The sequence below is a fragment of the Colletotrichum godetiae genome (genome assembly GCF_030913485.1).
Source record: "Colletotrichum godetiae strain CBS 193.32 chromosome Unknown BDP55scaffold_2, whole genome shotgun sequence".
NCBI classification, from domain to species: Eukaryota; Fungi; Ascomycota; class Sordariomycetes; order Glomerellales; family Glomerellaceae; genus Colletotrichum; species Colletotrichum godetiae.
The window spans coordinates 164,435-184,499 of NW_026851250.1; the positions used below are offsets into that span (position 1 = coordinate 164,435).

General features: G+C 53.7%; 6 protein-coding genes across 6 annotated transcripts; 3 read left to right on the forward strand and 3 right to left on the reverse strand.

Moving 5' to 3' along the window:
• Positions 1–80: 80 nt before the first annotated feature.
• BDP55DRAFT_539876 (uncharacterized protein) lies at positions 81–1,789 on the reverse strand (the record flags this gene model as incomplete). Its single annotated transcript, XM_060568070.1, has 2 exons — positions 81–1,093; positions 1,150–1,789. The coding sequence occupies 2 exons, from the start codon at positions 1,787–1,789 to the stop codon at positions 81–83; spliced, it is 1,653 nt and encodes a 550-aa protein (XP_060435993.1).
• A 326-nt stretch (positions 1,790–2,115) lies between these two features.
• Positions 2,116–3,624, reverse strand: BDP55DRAFT_122501 (PLC-like phosphodiesterase). Its single transcript, XM_060565458.1, has 3 exons — positions 2,936–3,624; positions 2,587–2,882; positions 2,116–2,499 (listed from the first exon to the last, which is right to left on the reverse strand). Exons 1-3 carry the CDS (start codon positions 3,441–3,443, stop codon positions 2,443–2,445), a joined length of 861 nt encoding a protein of 286 aa, XP_060435994.1. The 5' UTR covers positions 3,444–3,624; the 3' UTR covers positions 2,116–2,442.
• Positions 3,625–7,689: 4,065 nt separating this feature from the next.
• On the forward strand, positions 7,690–8,612 carry BDP55DRAFT_540016 (uncharacterized protein; the record flags this gene model as incomplete). The annotated part of the gene is made up of 2 exons (XM_060568084.1): positions 7,690–7,804; positions 7,858–8,612. 2 exons carry the CDS (start codon positions 7,690–7,692, stop codon positions 8,610–8,612), a joined length of 870 nt encoding a protein of 289 aa, XP_060435995.1.
• A 5,411-nt stretch (positions 8,613–14,023) lies between these two features.
• On the forward strand, positions 14,024–16,065 carry BDP55DRAFT_743173 (myo-inositol-1-phosphate synthase; the record flags this gene model as incomplete). The annotated part of the gene is made up of 3 exons (XM_060580484.1): positions 14,024–14,104; positions 14,135–14,784; positions 14,861–16,065. The coding sequence occupies 3 exons, from the start codon at positions 14,024–14,026 to the stop codon at positions 15,771–15,773; spliced, it is 1,644 nt and encodes a 547-aa protein (XP_060435996.1). The 3' UTR covers positions 15,774–16,065.
• On the reverse strand, positions 16,046–17,627 carry BDP55DRAFT_122713 (uncharacterized protein). The gene has a single exon (XM_060565461.1). It carries the CDS (start codon positions 17,191–17,193, stop codon positions 16,318–16,320), a length of 876 nt encoding a protein of 291 aa, XP_060435997.1. The 5' UTR covers positions 17,194–17,627; the 3' UTR covers positions 16,046–16,317.
• On the forward strand, positions 17,380–19,389 carry BDP55DRAFT_122566 (uncharacterized protein). The gene is made up of 4 exons (XM_060565459.1): positions 17,380–17,604; positions 17,811–18,613; positions 18,668–18,855; positions 18,905–19,389. Exons 1-4 carry the CDS (start codon positions 17,565–17,567, stop codon positions 19,272–19,274), a joined length of 1,401 nt encoding a protein of 466 aa, XP_060435998.1. The 5' UTR covers positions 17,380–17,564; the 3' UTR covers positions 19,275–19,389.
• Positions 19,390–20,065: the final 676 nt, after the last annotated feature.

Here is a 20,065-nt window from a genome sequence, read left to right on the forward strand (position 1 = left end):
GTTAATGCCACCCCTTCTCTTTTCGAGTCCAGTAATAACGCGAGGCCCTTGACGTTTAGTATATGTCTCTTCCCCACCCATTATCCAGCCAACCTCGTCTCTATATCCCTCCCCTTCAGCCCAGGCACCCTCTCACCAACCGACTTTGCAAATGTATCCACAGACCACGCCCTCCCATCATCATTATACCCAAAATCTAACACATAATACCCAACCATAACCACCAAAATCAGCGGCGCCGACGTCACAAAATACACCCAGAACAGCTCGCCCCCAGGTCCAAAGGGCTTCTCAATCGAAAACACAGAAGCCGTGTACGCCAGCGGGATAAAAACCAACCCCAGCAGCGTCACCGCCTTTGTGCTCTTGGCTTCACGAATGCTCCGCTGCTGCTCCTTGTACGCCTGCCTGTTTCCCGTGATGCCTGCTAGCCCCGTCACCGCCGCGTTGAGCGTCTCGGCGCGATGACGCAGTTCCCGGAACCGGAGGTGTAGGAACTGAAAGTCCGCCGAGCAGTCTGACCACGCCGCTGTGCTGTTGTCTTTTCCAGTGGATTGCGGTGGTGGCATCGCAGTGGTGGTTCCGGCCACTGCTGGAGGTGTTGGCGACAGTGGGATCCCGAGTTGTAGCATGATCCCCTCCACGTCCTCGAGATACTCCCCCGTCCGCCTCTCCCAACCCTGCATATCACTCCAGAGCGCCTCGACTTTGGTCATCGGCAGCTTCGCGAGGTCCTGCTTGCGCGTGAGACCGCGCTGTACTGCAGATAGCGTAGCGCGAAGGTGCTCCGTCTGCTTGAGCAAGTGTGAGGCCACAATCTTGCTCAGAAAGACGTTGACCACGGATTCCGGGTCCGTGACTTTGACTAGCTGAGAGTGTGTCTCGAGGTAGAAGGCGAGGTCTTCCAGCATGGAGGTCCTCGGGGGCCCGCCGTGATGGTGACGCCCTCTTTCTCTGGCGACGCGGATTTGCGAGTCTTCGGGGACGAAGTCGAGGTAGCCACCCTGGTATGGCCAAGTCTTGACTTCGTGCTCTATCTTGTAATCATCTCCCGTCCGAACTCTTCGCACCGGAGGATCACAGAGAACAAGACCTGTATGTCGTCAGTATCTAACATAGGGGCGGGGGAAGATGACAAGCAAGGCTCACAATCCCACCCACCACCCTCACCCCTCCTCGACCAAACACCACACTTCCTCCTCACAACCCCGACATTCAGAAATCGATCAAACTCGTCCGGCGAATTATCCCACTTGAAATCCCGCGAGACCCCAATATGCCGCCCCGTCGCCGCACACACCCACCGAAAACTCGTCGGCCGCGTATCAAACGTCACGACCTCGTAGTACTTCATCACCACGTGCCCGCGGGCCCGCAGCACCGACGGCAGCTGCGCGCCGTCGCTCTCGCCCGTCCAGTTGACGTTGTGCACGACCACGCGCTCGTGCTCGACGAACACGGAAGGGTGCAGCGCGAAGTGATGTCCGAAAACGCCAGCGAAGCCGGGGCCGAGGCCCTCGAGGATGTAAATGTTTTGCTGTCCTTGCTGTAATGTTGCGTTGTGGAAGTGTGCTTCTAGGTCGGCTGGTACTTCGAACTGTGCCGTTCTGGTGAAGGCGCCGTTGTCTCCGAGGGTGAGATTGACGACTCGGACTCCGTCGTCTGTAAAGGGGATGCGCTGGGTTCGGGCCTTGGGGTCTCGTTGTCTAAGTCGAGGGTCTGAGAAACATAGGGACCGGACAAAGTCGTCGTAGTCGCCTTCAGCAAGCCATCCTCCGTCCTTCTCCATGTTATTCGATTGAATCCACGAGCCGATGTGTCAGTTTGGCCAAGTCTTAAATGAAGAAATTGGGGTACGTCAATAGCAATGAATGAGAATTTGCAGACAGCAATGTATGAGCGTTGAGTGAGACGCTAACAAGAGCTGCGAGTCTTGCAATCAATCCTTAAAGCCAGAAGTGATCTCCCAATCGAATTCGGGGATAAATGAGTAGAATTAAGGCTGTCAAGAGTAGAGCAGGCTGCCGTAAGATCGTTCGGTCTGTGTTCGAAGCGGCTGAGAGCTGGTGGGAGGGGATTGCAGTCATGCTTCGCCATCCGCCCTGAACTGAAGCTACAGAAAAGTGACTTGCCCGATTGGGACACCGAGAGTGGCTTCGCTCACTTCCGACATTGAGGCTGCCTACGGGTGTCACCCTCATCTTTCGCCAACAAGAAGTTCCATCCTCGCGTGCCCTGAAAATGTATCTCAGGTTCCCCAAGCGCGATTCTCTCGCTAGATACCTGGGCAGCGCAGCCCTAAATATGCCAATTTGAGTGCTCCTCGTCTTCTCGATTGCCATACACCAATGATTACACAGCCCTCATCATCGAACTGCCTTTCTATGATACCAACTGAAATCACGGCTCCTGGAACTATCATCCCAACATAAACTCCTTTCTTTATGCGTTGTATTGGCTCTGTGCCTTGATTGCCTCGCCAATGTTGATCCAGTCGAGCTTTTGTCATGGGTCAGCCTTGCACAAACAACACATTGACGCCGTGCTAACATGGCCACCTCGGTGTCCAAAAAGAGAGGAACTTACCAAAACTACACTCGGTGTCCTTCCCCACATGCCTCTACACAAGTTGACTTGCTTGTCAATGGACGACAGGGAATTCGTCTTTGGTGCTTCTATTTGGTTGGGGATCTTGATGCCTGCGAAGAGCTCAATGTCGAGGAAGTGGTTGACAAGATACATGTAGCCATTCGGATCTAGACCTTGCGGCCGGTCGATATTGCAGCTGGGGAAATTTGAGTTGGTCTCCCCGAAAGGAGTCTCCCAGTAATATTGAAACTCGTCGAGAATGTAATCGACTTTGCTCGTATCGGCATGATAGTCTGTCTTTATCAGTCACTGCCGATGAGTCGTCGCAGGCGATTCAACAACATACCCATGAATACGACCAGTCTCGTCCCATCATCAATCAGGGTCTGGAGTGTAGGCCACTGGTCTATGGCCACTTTCTCGTCAGGCTTGAAGACGTACTTGTCCAACCCCGTACTCTTGAAAGTGTCGCCGAATTGCGTGACCGGCATTGCGTCAATGTTTGTTAGAAGCAAAGTGACCACTTCCCGCGGATGCGCCTCTATCCAAGTGGTTATCTCTTCGAGATACTTGGACAACGGCCCAGAGTCTAACAGAGCGCAGTCCGTATGGCACATCTGTATCTGACCGTCCTTGTTTTGAGTTTGAGCTTGTAGGAAGCGTACGCCGAGATCAAGCTGGTCTGTTACCGATACATATTGATTGTGGGCCGGAGTGATGCCAACAAAGGCACTGTTGTGGGATCCGACAAACGTCACGTCAGAATACTTCTTTCCGCAGAGAGCGTCGTTGCCGTTACAAGATGCTGCGACGACAACGCCCACGAAGGCCGGCAGCAAGTATGCACCGCGCATAGTGATGTGACGACGATAGACAACGGCGAGGAAATCAGAATCGGCATCTTATTGAGGGTCGTAAGACCGAGTATATGATCAATGTAATCGAGCCCAGCAATCTTTCAGCCGTCAGGGGCCTGATGATAGCTTAAAGTGACATCTCGGACGGGCTGGCGAATCAGATGTCATATTGGACACCTGCCAACATTCTGAACGAAGACTTTGGGAGGCTAACACGCCGAATCTGGAAGCGCCTGTTGATCTAGAGCTGAATGACCCCTCGTAATGGAACGGTCCGACATGTGGGCGATGGCACCCAAGAGCCTTGTCTCTGCGGGCTATTGCTGTTGAAGTGAAGGCTCGTGTTCGTGTGATTGGGTCATGGTGTATCCTGGAGATCAGGCAGGTGGGATTAAGACGGAGAGGGGTTTTCGAAAGCTTGAGATGCCTGTCCAGACGGGCAGCTTTGCCACATCCATCGACCAGTCAGCAGGATTGGTTTCTGTAAAGACAATGCCACATGCTCATTCAAAGATGGGCGTTGGACTTGCTGTCGACATTTGGGAACTGAATGTGAGGGGAATAGAGGAGCAGTTATCGTTTTCTTGGCATCGGGATAAAGTCAACGTGGTCGGCATTTTGAGGCCTCAACGGTGTTTTGAGTCAATGATGATTGGCCCATTACTGTCCACGGCTGCCAACGTCATGCGCCACACCTCTCTTGTTGGAGGACATTGTTGTTGGTGACAATGGATTGGCTGTTGCGAGAAGAAGTGAAGAAAAGAGGCCTGCTCTGATCGTTAAGTGAAACAAGCAGGTTGACGAATGACGGTCTCTGGACGGGCAGTATCGATATGGGCGGGTGGCGGCAGTCATCAGGGCCCGGCAGGCGCAGAGGGGGATTTCATGGCGCTAACGCCGGTAGTGGCAGGGGCCGTTCAGGGGAGAAACTCTTGGTGGGCAGCGGGCATCCACACTTGCTGACCTTATTCGCTGGGGCCATCTGCAGCTTCATGTGGCTGCCCTTTTTTTGCCCTCTTCTCCTGCCCTCTTTGGCAATGTGATCTTCCTCCCAAGAACAACGTCACGAGAGACTTCGTTGCAACTACAACCCTCAATGTCGACAACTCGACGACTTTGGTCATTGCGTCCATTGAGTCTTTGGTGTAACACAATCCTTCTTCGCACACGTGGGTCATCTTCTTATTTTGGTCCATTCTTGCACTACAGAGGCTACACAGATTCTGCCTGTGTTGTGACCATGTTCACGATGCTCTCTGCTTGGTGGGGACCGCAAGTGCCTACAGTCAGTCGGAGCTGCAATAACTTTGCCCAAGAAAACATATCCATCTCGGGATGACTCCAGCTTCGTGGCAGTCTGAACTTGTGAGGAGCTACAATTTTGACGGACAGACGTTGACGACGAGACGTGCCATGGGCGGTTATCGTCCAGGCGCCTACGCGGAAGCATGCACGGCTCACCTAAGGCGATATTTCCTCTGGTATGATGCTCCAAAGCAAGGGAATCTGGAAGATCATCCTTATGCCGCGCTGAGCATATGTGAACCTTACCGAACACAGAACAGGGTTTCGTTCAACCAAGGTATTCACCAGTCTCAACGCCTTTTGTCAGGAAATCGTCGCAACTGAATCAGGATTCGCGCTATTCATCCCTTCACCACCTAAGTCTCCGTCCCATTGAAGCAATCGTGAGGCGCAGCACTCGTCGTACTTCGGACGAAGCCAAGACATGCAACCTTACGGGCAAAAAGACCTCGGATCGTGACAATGAGATGCTTACCAGGGCTGAAGGAGGCCCCCTTCGCCTTATTTGTCTGGCTAGCCTCCACCGATGGGCCCGTTCTAACCGATAGCTCCGTCGTTGGGTTGTACGAAGCTAGACAACCTTAAGGAGATCCCGGCAGTCGTCTTCCAGAGTATGTCCATTTAAAGGCAGAATACCTCGGTCATTTCTTGTTCCCGGTCCTTGCGAGATCTTTGGCTGGGCTACCCTGATCATGATCGAGCACATCGACCCGGACTTTGGGGTTTATGGTACGCGTACAGGATGACGAACACGTTGAACCCAACAATCTGGGTCTTCATCTTGCTACTGCGAGCTTGGAAAGATTTGGGTATCTGAAAACCCGGGCCGGGTTTGAAGCAGTAGGCACGATCTGGTTGTCGAAACTCATCCGTATACTGCGAAAGAATTGCACTGATCGATGAGGAGCCTCAACGCTGGTGAAAGCCGATAGAAAGACTGTGTGGACACCGAAAGCGAGAATGCGATGATGCCGCGAAGGGGTTCACAGATCAGCATGGCTTCCAAACCCGACGAGCGTGCAGCCATGACAATTCATGAGACAAGCGAGAGGGAACCCACCATGACCAGGTCGAGGTCTGGGGATCACCAAAACTAAACAAACTCAGATTGCGACCCATCGAGGCTGCAGATTTCTCACCTGTGTCGCAAAAGGGAGCTAAGTGGTCTGCACAGCCCTCAGAACAAGCATATCCGCCGATCGACGTCATCCCCTTTTGGTTATGCTTGCTTTCTTGCGCCGCGGATTTACCGGCAGATCCCCCTCAGTCCCTCACACCGTCAACGACACCACCTTGTCCACCTTGTCCACCTTGCCGGGGGCCGTCAGTCGGCTAAACTACGCAGAGGGCGAAGAGTAAAGGGCAAAGGGCGAAGAGGGAAACAACCGTGCGCATCGTGGACGAAACATGGAATTCCTCCGACGTCCGAGTTCGTGCCTCTCTTTGCCTAGAGTTTCGCCAAGGGCTGTCAATCGGCTCGTCGAAGGCTTGTCATAAGTCGACTCGAGACGGCATCCCATTGCCGAGCTTTCATCCCGCCTACTGGTCCTGCCAAGCCATGTCAGCGGCCGGCTGGAAATGTCACAATGTCACGTCGTTCACGTCTCTCGATGACGGTTCGAAGTTTGTCGTGAACTATCTTCTGGACAAGATCCCACCACCTCAGACGTAGGTATCTAACTTCCATGAGTAATATCGCCCCAACTCCTTATGGAGAAGGGGACCACAATCTAAGTCTATCCGTCTTCTTTCCGAAGACCGAAACGAAAGCGGAGTCTTATCTACCTTGTGTACGGACAGAATCTCTGCCTACTCTCAACTTCTACCTCATATGTCCTTCGGTCTCTGAGTGGAACCTGGCCGCGGTGAGTCGAGCTGTGTCGAGCTGTGTCGAGAGATCCGGGGCCCTTACCCAACAAGGCATGGTGGCATGGCCTCGACGCTCTCCCGTACTCGGAGTATGGAGACCTGAGGGGCGCCCACTTACCTCCCGGAGCTTCCTGAACACGAATGGAGACGCTTCTCTCGCGAATTCCGTGGTGTTTGGCCCCGTCTCAACCTCCATCAGAATCAGTCAGCGGCGTATCTGGCCCAAGCTCGCTGGCCCTGGCGAGCAACCTCACACGCCTCACGTTTGAGGATCTACACCATCCTAGCGTCGTTCTCAAATCTTTTGCAGAATGACATGGGATGGCCCTTGTTATTCCCAGGAACGCTCCCGCCGCTAAACCTTGTCCGACATCATCGTCGCCCTCATCGACGCCGAGCCCCAAACAACCGTGGAGACTCCTTAGCCTTACTCCTGAAGAGAGCCTCCTCGCTTCCCCACAACCATGATTTTCAAAGATCTGCCAATCGGGTCAGAGATCACCAATAGCTTGTTCCTGCATAATCAATTCTGGCCGTCTTTGCCGGAGGGAAACTGGACTCGGTCTAACTCCCTGGCGCGTGGCGTTTCTCTCTTGCCTGGTCATCGCTCAGGACCCGCAAACCCCTTCGAAACGGTCACAAACCAATCGCATCTTTCGAAAGCTCGTCTTTGCTGGTGCACACAGCCTGCGTCGTCCAGTCGTCAGATCAATGCTTCAACTGATCTTTCGTGAGAAGTCAGCGGCAAGATGCTTCACTCAGGAGAACGCAACGGCTGCAATCCCTGGTCTTGGGAACTGGGCCCGTAGTTTGCCAAGCCCCATCAAATGTCTACCAAGACTGTCCAAGACCTGTCATCCAGAGTATCGACAAGTTTGTATAAGAATCACTCGCATGTCCGGTCAAACTTTCATCTTTTCCCTTCTCATCAGCATCTCATCTTCACTTCAGCCTTCTTTCATCTGCCTTTCTTTCCGACACGAGCCCGGAGCTCCTACACGGCCTTTTACACTTTAATAGTACACATTCTTAGTTCTACTCAACTTTCACCAATCTTTCAACCGCCAAAATGAAGTACGGCTCAGCTCTCCTCCTCGCGGCCTTCGCTGCCACCAACGTCTTTGCCCACGGCGTCATCGACGGTGTTCAGGGTGCCAACGGTGTCAACCTTCCCGGTCTTTCTTGTAAGTCAAACACATCAGAACGATACACAAGAGCTTCAACTAACACCATTCAGTGATCGATGACACTCCCCGTGATTGCGCCTCTCCTCGCTGCGGCTCCGAGGCCGATACTTCCATCATTCGTGACCGCGAGCTCGGCACCGCCAAGGCCTCCGCTCTTGGCCGCACCCAAGGTGGCGGTCCCGTCGACGCCGCTGCCATGATGCAGACCTTCATGAACGGTGCTGCCGGCAACACAACCGCCACCAAGGCTGCCCGTGAGATCCACGAGGCCAACCTCGCCCGCCGCTACGCCAACATCGCCGCCCGCCAGGCCGGCAAGGGCACCAAGACCCCCAAGGGCACTGTCGAGACTGGTGTCAAGGCCGCCACCGGTATGGCTGCCCAGCAGGGCATGCCCACCACCGCCGACGATGGCACTATCTCCATGACCTTCCACCAGGTCAACCAGGACGGCGCCGGTCCCCTCAAGGCTGACATTGACGGCACCTCCGGCGGCACCGACCCCACTGCCTTCAAGACCGCCGAGGTCACCCAGAACGTTCCCGGTATCGGTATCGGCGGTCTGTCCGGTGCCTCCACCATGGACTTCCCCGTCAAGGTCCAGATGCCCGCTGGCATGACCTGCGACGCCAACGTTGGTGGCGCCAGCAACGTCTGCGTCGCTCGCCTTCGCAACGCCGCCCTCGCCGGTCCCTTCGGTGGCTCCGTCGCCTTCACTCAGTCCACTGCCGCCCGCAAGCGCGCCGTCGAGTTCAACCTCAAGAAGCGCTCGGAGCGCCGCTCCGCCCGCGACTTCAAGGCCTAAAGTGGTTTCGCACTTTTTTGGAGCATCGGAGAAGTAATTTGCGCACGGCTACGCAGCAGGGAGGAAAAAGGTCGCCATTTACATATTTCGGTGTCGACGGGGTGGTGGTTCTTCGAGTAGCCTTGCCAGGGGCATTGGTGCTGCGAACTGCAACCGTCGAACGGGGGGGTTAAACAGTCCAAACAGACTGAGTTCTGGCTTCATTGCTTGCTACTCACTCTCTCTTGTATCATTGCATTCCATCCATCCTTTACATGATATCCTGTGGATACGTTGGGAATTTGTCTATAGTCCTGCTACATAGAAGTGTTGATGAAATAACGATGCTTTGTGGTTCTTGAAAAAAAAACACTTTCCATCTACCCTTTCTTTTGATTTTGATGCCAAATATTTACTACCTCAACTGATCTTGGCAGTGTTCACTGCCGTCCATTAGAGGTACGTGGTGGACAACTTCAGCCACCATTTATGATTTCCTCGGACTTTTGAGGAAATAAGCATTCTGTTCACAAGGACTCTGCTAGCTGCGGGTGGAGCAAAACGGGAAAGGTGGGAGGGATCCGCAGAATTGTTCGCGGATGCGTCTTTATGAGGCACATTTCACTGCCGCGTAGATCCTCCTGGGTGGCCTGGGCTTACACGACACTGCACAAGGTATCTACAATGGGTCTAGCTAAAATAATGGGAAAAAAAAAAGAATATACTACGGCGCTCAACTGGCCTCAAAAGAACACACCGAAGCCGGGGTCTTTTTTTTACGAAAGTGCTTCCGGTTGGAGATTAAGTCAGTCCTCGCACCGGTATGTTTTCCCCGGTGGCCAATGTGAGGTCGGATGTGTAAGATGCGGTGAAAAACGCGCGACTCAACTCCGGCGAACCCGGCTACCCTCCCACTTTCCACACTTTCGTCTGAACTCTTGATGCGCGTAACCTGGCGGGCCTGGGCTGGCGTTATCGCTGTAAGGAAGTATGCTGTTATTTTTTCTATACGCACCCTCATCCATTCGAAGGGAAGTTTCTCTTTCGTTGGCTGTCCGTGTTTTTCTCTTCCTTCCGCAAGTGGCCACGAAAGATTAATCATTAAGAGAATTTCTTTCTGAGATCTCCAAGATTTCGGACGTAAGTACCGACTGAGAGAGTGGAATCTTGGAGATACTCCTACTCCATCCAGATTATAATAATCGACATTGACGATAAGAAGGGGACTGATCCTAGTGTACTAATGTCCATAAGGCGTGTAAGGTACTAGAACCACTCGCTTTCCGACCCCACGCCCCCCTCCGGCTCCGGGCACGAGCACGGGTGAAAACTTAAAGAACTTTCGCCTCACTTGGTTCTAGAACGGGACGGCATTGGGTGAGGGGGTGTGAAGTTCAAGGCAGAAGGGTTTTGTGTCTTCCGATGAGGTGTGGTGTTCGTCAGCGGGAATGCCGGGCATAGCGGAAGCGGCGGCCACCTTTTTCTTTCTAGGTATTTGGTTTCTTGCTGAATGCCGCGCGGGAGTTGGGGTGACGTGTGTCCCATTCCTCTGTGTGTGTGTGTGTGTGTGTAGATGAAAGTTTCCGAAATCCAGAGTGATCCAGAATTGTGGTAGTTACCTCGGAGTTCCGAGGTTGGTTCCATTCCCTTGGGTCCCTTTCCTCCATCCCGTTCATCTGCGCGGGTTTGAAAAACCTGGCGAAAGTGCAAATGGCGTACGATGTTTCATGGTAGTTTGAGAGGGACTCGAGATGGAATTTCCGCCGCCGCCCCATTCTCTTTATTTTCCGAATTCGGAAATACGGGTCCGCCGTTGGGACCCCCCACCCGGCATCCGCAGATTGATTCCGGCCCGGGGTCCCGGGCCCGGTGGGTGGAATAAGAAGATGGGGAGCAAAGATCAAGCTTTGATGATTTGGGATGTTTCTATGGAGAAGAAGACTAGGTCCGTCGGGTTGAATCTGTATCCCGGTGGAGATCTCGGAGAAATTTGGGTTCTTTCTTGCCTTTGTGACGAACCCAGTCCGAGGATTCATCCAAGCTGTATGGGATCTAAGTACCCCAGGTAGGACAGGAGCCGCAGAGGTTGGATAACGTATTCCATTGGAGACAGAATTGTGTGGAATCTCCGTGATTTTCTGCCCTTCCCCACGTGATCGGTTCCGGATATCCCTAACTTCTTGGCTAACCACGTTGGAAGAATCGTGGTAGTAGTGCGCTGCGCTGTGTTATCTTTGTTATGCGCTGCTTGCGAACTATGGTAGTCTTGTTCCCCGATACTTTCTAGTAGTCATAACCTCTCTTAGTTTTGGAGAGCCACCTCTCAATACCTACTCGTCTTCCTCCTTGACCGGAAACGGCCTCAACGGGCTGGATCGTTTCCAATCAAGAGCAAGATGCAGGGCCCTGGTGACAAAGGACTCAGAGCACGTAAACGAGGGCAGTCTTAACACTTTCAATACATCCAAGGTTTTCAATAGGTGTTGCTGAATCATCTATCCTTCTGGGTCAATACCTCACTCTTCACTCATCATAAGCAAGGTGAACAAAAGCCCCATTGCAGGCATCCAAGAGCTGGGACCGCACATATAGGTCTTCCACCGGGCTCGTGCCAAGTTCGTGGACTCGGCGGATCGCACTCTACTGCAAGGCTTTTATCGATTGGGAGTGACGGTCGCTTACCCAAAGCCATGGTTACCAGGTTTCCCTCACCCGAGGGCGGTACTCTGAATATATTCGCCTCTGTACCCTTAGGCTGCGGAGCCAAGCAGAATATCAAGCAAGAGTCGAAGGCTTACGACGCTTTGAACTCAATCTGGGCGAAGCAAATTGGCAGTGGACTGCATAGACTCAACCATATCCATTCGCGGCTGATGCAGAGACCAAAAGGTATGGCTTGCTTGTCTACCTTGGAGATACCTACCTAAGCAAGCCAATAAGTACCTGGCACTGGAGAGGAGCCCGTTCGGGCCGAGGTCCCTCAAGCCGAAAAGTCGCGGTCTCGGCGGGTCCCGTTTGACGTTCCATCCCGTTTAATGGCATCCCGGCATGGGACGGAGCGGTAAGATGACCTACTCCGACACTCCGTGCCAGCTCGCCAAGAAGGGTAATCCAACGACAATTTTGCCAGCCCAGCTCAGCGTTAGGACGTTAGAGTCATTTGCTCGGAAGACACGGAGATTCTCAGCTGCTTGTCGTCCCTTGCTGTGCCGACCTGATTGCGTGCCTAAAACTAAAGACACCTACAACGCAAAACCCTGAGAGGAACGCATGGAATAGTGTAATCTCCCCAACAAACCCAATCGGGAATCATCACATTGGCAAGGATAAACTTACAACAGTAGTGGTCAAGAAACTCCTGCCCGCCTCGAAGTCCCTCGGCCGAGGGTGAAGTGCTTTCGTTATTCGGGAGGATGATGTGCGAGGGAATGAAAGTATTTGCTGTACATTCTTACATGGAAAAAGAACGCTATACGCGCAAGTGAAACCCGTTAGCGTTATGTGCATAGTGCCGTTGTGGTAAGGTAGGTAGCTGGCGTGTAGTATACGCTGTCCTCGAATACCCTGGCGCGTCCTGCAGGCACGCTCATGCGGGATTCATGCGGTTGAAGAGAATAGTGGACACCGAACAGCAGCAATCAGCCCAGCGGAAGACTAGCCGAGATGGAGTGTGGTAGCGAAGGGGGCCATCGGCGGGAGGTTTGGCACGGATGGGAAGGTTGAAGGTAGGGGAGAAGCGGATATACAGGTGGATTCATCGATACGCGGTTGGAGTACGCCCCATTGCTGTGACTATCGGATATTGAACAAGTAATGAGGGACTGATGAACCCAGAGCATTGTGAGCTTTCAGAACAATAATCAGCTTAAGAGTAACTAGTGCTCCAGAGTCCTCCAACGGTCCAACCTCCCACAACGGAGCCCCGTATTCAGCCGAAGAATCCGCTCCGAGGTCGCCGGGGGAAAGAAGGCTTGTGGCACAGACTCGGGGCCAATTAGAAGGTCGATGCCCGTCCATCCCTCCTTCGGTAGCCGGTTCAGGCCCCCCTCGCTTGCTCGTGTCCACTGTCCACATCAGAACAAATTGGGGGCGGTGGAGGGGGGAGGGGCAGCTGGAGACAACTGAAATGCCCCGCCATCCCACTGGGTCGGGTTCCTGGTGACGACGCAGCTTTTGGACACCTTTACGGTCACCCTTTGCGCGGAATAATACCGTTGAAGTTAAGCGTGGGAATGAGGGCGATATGAGTCTATATCTCTAGGAGAGAGGGGACGATAGACGGATGTGAGCCTTTTTGTCATAGTACAACTTGAGGAGAACATTACCTCGCAATAAGGTTGTTTCTCCGTGTGTACGTGTGTACCAAGGCGGCATGTGAAAACCTACCACAAAAAAAGAGACCACGCGCCATGCGGTTCGTCGGATGTGTACACAGGAACACAGAGCACACAAGCAATGACAAGAGGACAGATAGAGAAAGAGAGAAAAGATAAGCCTAATGCATAAACCTCTGCAGAGCTAATCTGCATCACGACACTTGGCCTCGTACAGCCTTCTCACGAACATCACACCAGTGATCAGTCTGTTTACTTATCCCGCGCCAGGCGAGCGTTTATCTTACCACATACTACGTTTTATCCCGCATCCAAGACGCTTCATCCATGCAGACGTACCCAAAGTAATCAAAACTAGACCCAACAAACGTGCCGTTACCGTAACCGTTTAACATCTGTCTGCGTGTTCCTATCGCATACCTACAGATAGCTCCACAAGAGCTGTGCTTCCTCCCCTGGTAACCTGTCACCCCGTCCGTCCGCCTGTCTCACCGCCCCTCCCAACAACGGACGACGTAGCGCCAGGCCCTTCCTCATCCTTCCGCCGGCGTCCCGGATAGCTCCTTGGCTCTAATCTACCTGAGCATTGAGACGAACCATCCGTATCCCGCACTCTACCGAGCTATATACCTACCTTATCCACGTCTCCCGATGCCACTTCCTCTCTCCTTCTCTTTCTCTCTTCATCCCATAACCAAAGACCAAAGAGAATAGTCTCACCAGAATCCCCCAAAAGCTTTCACCAAAAACCACCACCTAACCAACAACCTCACCAATCGTCTGATCGCGCTTACGAGTCGCGGTCACCCCCGTCGTCAAGACGTTTTCCAACCTCCTCAACTCGTAAGTATAGTCTCACTCTCAACTCATTCATATCGCACCGTTCACGAAAGCATCTCAAAACCCATGACACATTTGCTAACTTCAATGTCTAGGGTCCATCACCCGTACGCAGGAGCCCGCTGCTCAGCCGCCCCTGGGGCTTCAGCGGACTCGGCCTTTGATCTCTAAAGGCCCTTCTCATCAACGAGAAACAAACAAACTCACCGCCTGAACACTGAAAACTCCAAATCCACCTCACCCTCTCTCTATCAAATCATGGCTCCCCATGCAGAGGCAGACTCGGGCTCCGCGCACGGAGATGGACCAACCAACGGCAACGGCAACGGCAACGGCGCCGTGACAACTAACCTAGCCCACCACCCCCAGCAGCACGACCGCGAGCTCTTCACCGTCGACTCCCCCAACGTCGTCTACAATGACAACGAGATCCTCTCCAAGTACACCTACCGCACCACAAAGGTCACAAAGGACGCCGCTACCGGCAAGTACATCGCCAAGCCCACCACCACCCTCTACGAGTTCAAGACGGACCGCAAGGTCCCCAAGGTCGGCATGATGCTCGTCGGCTGGGGCGGCAATAACGGCACCACCGTCACCGCAGGCATCCTCGCCAACCGCCGCGGTCTCGAGTGGGATACCCGCGAAGGCCCCCGCGCCGCAAACTACTACGGCTCCGTCATCATGGGGTCCACCGTCAAGCTGGGCACCGACGCCGAGACGGCAAAGGACGTCAATATCCCCTTCCACGACCTGCTTCCTATGGTCCACCCCAACGACCTGGCTATTGGCGGTTGGGATATCAGCAAGCTGAGCTTGGCCGACGCCATGGACCGCGCGCAGGTGCTGGAGCCGACGCTCAAGATGCAGGTCAAGAAGGAGATGGCTGAGATGGTCCCGCTTCCTAGCATCTACTACCCTGACTTCATCGCCGCCAACCAGGAGGACAGGGCCGACAATTTGATTCCCGGAAGCAAGGCCTCCATGGCTCACGTTGAGCAGATCCGCAAGGATATTCGGTAGGCATTCTCCCAGCGGGCTATAAATGGCATTGTTGGGTGCTGGTGCTGTCGTTGGTGCTAAATGTGAAAATAGCGACTTCAAGGAGGCCAACGGTCTCGACAAGGTCATTGTGCAGTGGACCGCCAACACGGAGCGATACGCCGACATCATCCCGGGCGTCAATGACACCGCCGATAACCTGCTCAAGTCCATCGAGGAGGGCCACGAGGAGGTCTCGCCCTCGACCGTCTTCTCCGTTGCCTGCACGCTTGAGGGCGTCCCCTTCATCAACGGCTCCCCGCAGAACACCTTCGTCCCCGGCGCCATCGAGCTGGCCGAGAAGCACGGGTCCTTCATCGGCGGCGACGACTTCAAGTCGGGCCAGACCAAGATGAAGTCGGCACTCGTCGACTTCCTCATCAACGCGGGTATCAAGCTGACCTCCATTGCGAGCTACAACCATCTGGGCAACAACGACGGGAAGAACCTCAGCTCGCACAAGCAGTTCCGTTCCAAGGAGATTAGCAAGTCCAACGTGGTGGACGACATGGTTGAGGCCAACACGGTGTTGTACAAGGAGGGCGAACACCCTGACCACACCGTCGTCATCAAGTACATGCCAGCCGTGGGTGACAACAAGCGCGCGCTCGACGAGTACTACGCCGAGATCTTCATGGGCGGTCACCAGACCATCTCGCTCTTCAACGTATGCGAGGACTCGCTGCTGGCATCGCCGCTCATCATCGACCTCGTGCTCGTGGCCGAGATGATGACGCGCATCCAGTGGAAGGCTTCCTCGTCGGACGGTGTCGCGACCAAGGACTTTAAGGGATTCCACAGCGTGCTGAGCATCTTGAGCTACATGCTCAAGGCGCCCCTGACCCCGCCGGGAACCCCTGTCATCAACGCACTGAGCAAGCAGCGCGCCGCGCTGACCAACATCTTCCGCGCCTGCGTTGGTCTGGAGCCGGAGTCTGAGATGACGCTCGAACACAAGCTGTTCTGATGCGTCGTCAGATTGTGAATGAATGTTCCATTCTTTGCCATACCACGTGGCCCTGCTTTGATTCGTTGCCTTGCTTTTTCCAATTCTGGAGGTCGATAACGACACAATCGCCCCGTCCGATCATTGAGAGTTGCGTTAATGATTTGAGATAGTGCCTATGTTTATTCCAAAAAAATACAGTCAGTCATTACCGCATGCCGTAAGCGTCCCACATGTCAGAGTTTTGGCATTTCGTATCGTGAAGCTATTTGGGAAGCAGCCACGCAAGCTCTCACAACTTGAACCTTAGAAGTGCCGTCCTCGAAAGCGAAAGCTTGCTAGAAGCATGGACCTGTGCTGTCGAGGGTCGAGACGAGTTTACGCCTGATGGTGATGTCGAGCAGGTGGTGATTGGTCGTGCACGGAAAAGACGAGGTTATGAGCCGCACAGCATTGAAGCAGATGGGACGATGACCAATCAGTGCGTTGGAAATGCTCTCAATGGCTGTGGCCCAGACATGTCCGCTCACTATCTTGGAAGCGTCGGACGATATCAGTCAACATGTCAACTGCGCGGGCCTTTTCTTTTTAGGGACAGGAAGTGAAGACGGAGACGTGGCGTAGTGTAAAGCTCGGACGCAAGCCTGTCAGGATGTTGTACTCCGTATCGATATATCCGCAGCTGGAGAAGGAAAAGGATCTGGAGATATTGGAGACTCTGGAGAATGTTTCGAGCTGGGGGGGCTGGAATGACATTCCAATATCCGTGTCCAGCTGCCAATCGCCGTGTCTGTTGCTCGTAATTTTCTCCGCAGTCAAGCAAGGGAGGATGACGAAAGTCGATAGACGAGAGAAAAAGGGGGGAAACTTGGTGGGAATTCTGCGAGAGGTTCGGTGTCGGTAAACAGAGGCGCAATTGCAGGCTGTCCAATGGAAAGAGCCTGAGAGGTGAGATGGGCGCGCGCCGCGGGGACGTCTCCAAAGCTAAAATTCTAGCCCGAGTAAGACGTAACGGTGCAGGAGCAGGGGAACAAAGGGGACCCCGTACTTTCTGTAAAAGACATGAGTTCATTGGATCAAGGGCAGGAGGTGGCCTTGTTAGCTGCCCCTGGAGGCCTGGGGAGGGACCATCTGGCGACCACTTGCGACGGCCCATGTTGATACTGGTGCTCCGCTGTGCCTGATCTGCCAAATGGTTGCCGGGGTGTTGCTGGTGATGAAATTGCCCAGCTTTAATCAAGCATAAAGTAGCAATAGAACCGTAAGTAGGCGGGTGAGACGGCTGCTTTGGGTGGGTAGAAACCACGCTGAGAAGGAGAGAGAGACAGAGCGGAAGAAAAAGACGAGGTGGGAAGCCGGCGGGAGGGAAGAAGGAAAGGAACGGGGAACGAGCAACCTTACTCATCCCTCCGGACGGTACCTTCCTCTCTCTCACCACCATCTTCTTTAGACCTTATGGAGGGACAGAGCTGGGCAGGTAATTACCTATAGTACTCCGTCCTGAGTGAAGAAAGAAGATACATTTCTACTTGCCAAGACGGGCCCTTTTGACGCAGGCGTGTGTGTCGTCCGCCAAGTACCTTATTTTGCCTTTCAGACAGCCTGCCTTCGCCCAAACCAGCAGTTAATCTGCGTTTCCTGATTTCTCCCTCTACCCCTTGGGCAACGACGCTGTTACTTCCTGTAGCTTTTCCTCTTCATTTCTCTTTTCCCTTCTTCCAGTTGAACCCTCACGTCGAATCTCGTTTACGACTGTTTTCGAATCACCGACAGGCGCCTCGGCCGCCACTACCACAGACAAGACCTGCGACGATGTTGTTTTCCACACTTGGGCGCGTTGCCCTTGCTGCAGGTTAGTGCCCTGACTGCTTATTTGCGCGTTTCCCCATTGGCGACCCAGCCCAGCGACGAGGGTCGGCGTCATCCTTCAGCTTCAATTCAACAGATTCCTTCTTCCAAAGGCACAGACAAACATCTGGATTAGAGACCCTGGACATTTTATCGCCATCCTCGTCAATCTAGCGGGAACCCCACACTGACATGGACTTTTTCTCGTAGCCGCGTTTGCGACGTGCTCGTTTGCACAAAGCTCCAAAGACGATGATCTCGGCCAATCGACCTTCGTCGCCCCAGAGAACAATGTCGCCTTTGGCTTCACCGTACCCGAAAACAGTGGCGAGGACATCTTCTTCACGATGCGAGCCCCCATCGACCGCACATGGGCTGCCATTGGCATCGGTCAGGATCAAATGGCCGGCAGCTTGATCTTTATGATCTATCGCGACGAGACGGGCAACAACGTCACCTTCTCACCTCGCATAGGCTACGGAAATTACGAGCCGACGTACTACAACAATATGCAGTGGGACGTTCTTGCCGGGACGGGTGTTTTCAACAATTCCATGTACTTCAGCGCGCGATGCACTGCACACTGCAGGAGCTGGGTGGGAGGATGGATCGATGTCTCAAACGAAAACCAAAAGGCCATTTACGCTGTCGGACCAAAGGGAAGCTTCTTCTCGAATAAGCAGGACACGTCTGTCAAGTTCCACGAGGAGTTTGGCCGCTTCACACTCAACATGAAGCGCACAGTTGGCCCCGGCGACGCGCCCGTGCTCAAGGACAGTTCCGTCAACGAGGGTACGACGCAAGTATCTGCCAACGATGGCCGGAGAGACTACAAGTCCATCTTCCATGCGGTCCTGATGGTGGGCTCCTTGGTCTTCCTCATTCCCTTTGGCGCTATCCTTCTTCGCTTTGGAAACATGGTTAGATGGCACGCCCTAAACCAAGGTGTTGCTCTGATTATCGTTCTCATTGGATTCGTCCTCGGTGTTCTGACCAGTTTCTGGTACTCACGTGTAAGTATCCGTGATGTTGGATTGAAGAGATGCCGATGCTAATCTGGACAATAGTCTCGTGGATTCAAGTCGGCGCATCAGATCATCGGCTTCATCGTAGTTGGTTTCCTCCTGGGCCAATTTGCCATTGGCTTTCTGCATCAACAAAAGTACAAGAAGACGCAGCGGGATACGCCATACAAGGTCGTCCACCAATGGCTCGGTCGCATCACCATTGCTCTCGGTACCTTCAATGCATTCTTGTACGTTTATCGCCTTCGAATCATCTCGTCAATGTGCTAACATGTGCAGGGGCTTCTCCTTTGCTTTGAACCGCCGATTCAATTACTTCCTCGCAGCATTCATCATCCTCATGCTTCTGGTCTCGCTGTTCTTCACCTTCGGAGGCAAGTGGGTCCGCGGCCGGCTTCCAGGCAAGTTCGGCAACCAGGGAACGGGCGGATACAACCCGGAGCCGTGGAGACAAGCGCCTCCGCAAGGCGGTTACGCATACACCGGTGCCGCTCCGCCCGCCTACCAGCCGCCATCTCACCAGAATCAAAGTGTTGGCCTGACTAGCATGGTTGCGGGCCCCACGCAGCCGACGAAGGAGAGGAGCGGTAGTCGCGACTATCGGAACAACGATCTGGGTTCAGCACACCAACCGCGAGAGATGGTGTAAAGCACTCATCTGGCATCACTCCGACACTGATATGAATATTGTCTGCATTCTTGGCGTTGCGTGGGACAGGGAAACGAAAGTGAATGGAAAATGTAAGCTAGATCGCCTTTGCGGATGGCCTTCTGCTTCAATGCTATGATTTAACTGTATATTTAATGTATTTCACACACCTAGTTTCGTACTACAAGATGCATGATTCGATGAACTGCTGGTGTATCAGCCTGAGGATGCTAAAATGGCTGCAAAGATTTGACGTTGAGGCTAGGTAGAAATGGACTTGCTAGTCGTAGTGCTGAGCGAGACCGGACGGCGTGATCGTCTTCGGCACCGAGTCGGCAGATTGCGACATTCGTCGTTTGACCGGCAGTGGGTCGCCTGAAGATGCCAAAGCTCTTTTTTTCCACTGAGCCTTCCTTGCTGGCTTCACGATCGAGTGGTGAGAGATACAGATTCCGCATGCCTTTTAGATGAATAGATGTTCTCAATCAAGGCTGGCTGAAGGGAGAGATTGCCAAGGAGCTCCGCTTTGGTAACTCTAACGCACGGGATCCGGCGCGCCATTCAACATCAACGGTTCGGTGGAAAAAGAAATTGCGGGTACACCGGTTCGCCGGCGCCGGGATCGGCCGTTCGGGGCTCGGCCAAGTTGCAACTTTTCACCGTTGTGACGTACCGGCGTCGAGCGGTCAGCTAACCATGGTAGCCGCAACCATTATGACACGCGACTTGCCAAGAACTTGCAAAGCGTGTGTGTGCATCTTTTGGCGCGCCGAGCAAAAGATTGTTGAGCG

Bases quoted from the DNA above. Each gene is read 5' to 3' on its own strand.
- BDP55DRAFT_122501 (XM_060565458.1), bottom strand. From the start codon at position 3,443: ATGCGCGGTGCATACTTGCTGCCGGCCTTCGTGGGCGTTGTCGTCGCA. The intron at 2,883-2,935 runs GTATGTTGTTGA...TGATAAAGACAG, and splicing joins GAGACTGGTCGTATTCATGG to ACTATCATGCCGATACGAGC. The intron at 2,500-2,586 runs GTAAGTTCCTCT...CCATGACAAAAG, and splicing joins GGACACCGAGTGTAGTTTTG to CTCGACTGGATCAACATTGG.
- BDP55DRAFT_122713 (XM_060565461.1), bottom strand. From the start codon at position 17,193: ATGGTGGTGAGAGAGAGGAAGGTACCGTCCGGAGGGATGAGTAAGGTT.
- BDP55DRAFT_122566 (XM_060565459.1), top strand. From the start codon at position 17,565: ATGTTGTTTTCCACACTTGGGCGCGTTGCCCTTGCTGCAG. The intron at 17,605-17,810 runs GTTAGTGCCCTG...TTTTTCTCGTAG, and splicing joins GCGCGTTGCCCTTGCTGCAG to CCGCGTTTGCGACGTGCTCG. The intron at 18,856-18,904 runs GTACGTTTATCG...TAACATGTGCAG, and splicing joins GGTACCTTCAATGCATTCTT to GGGCTTCTCCTTTGCTTTGA.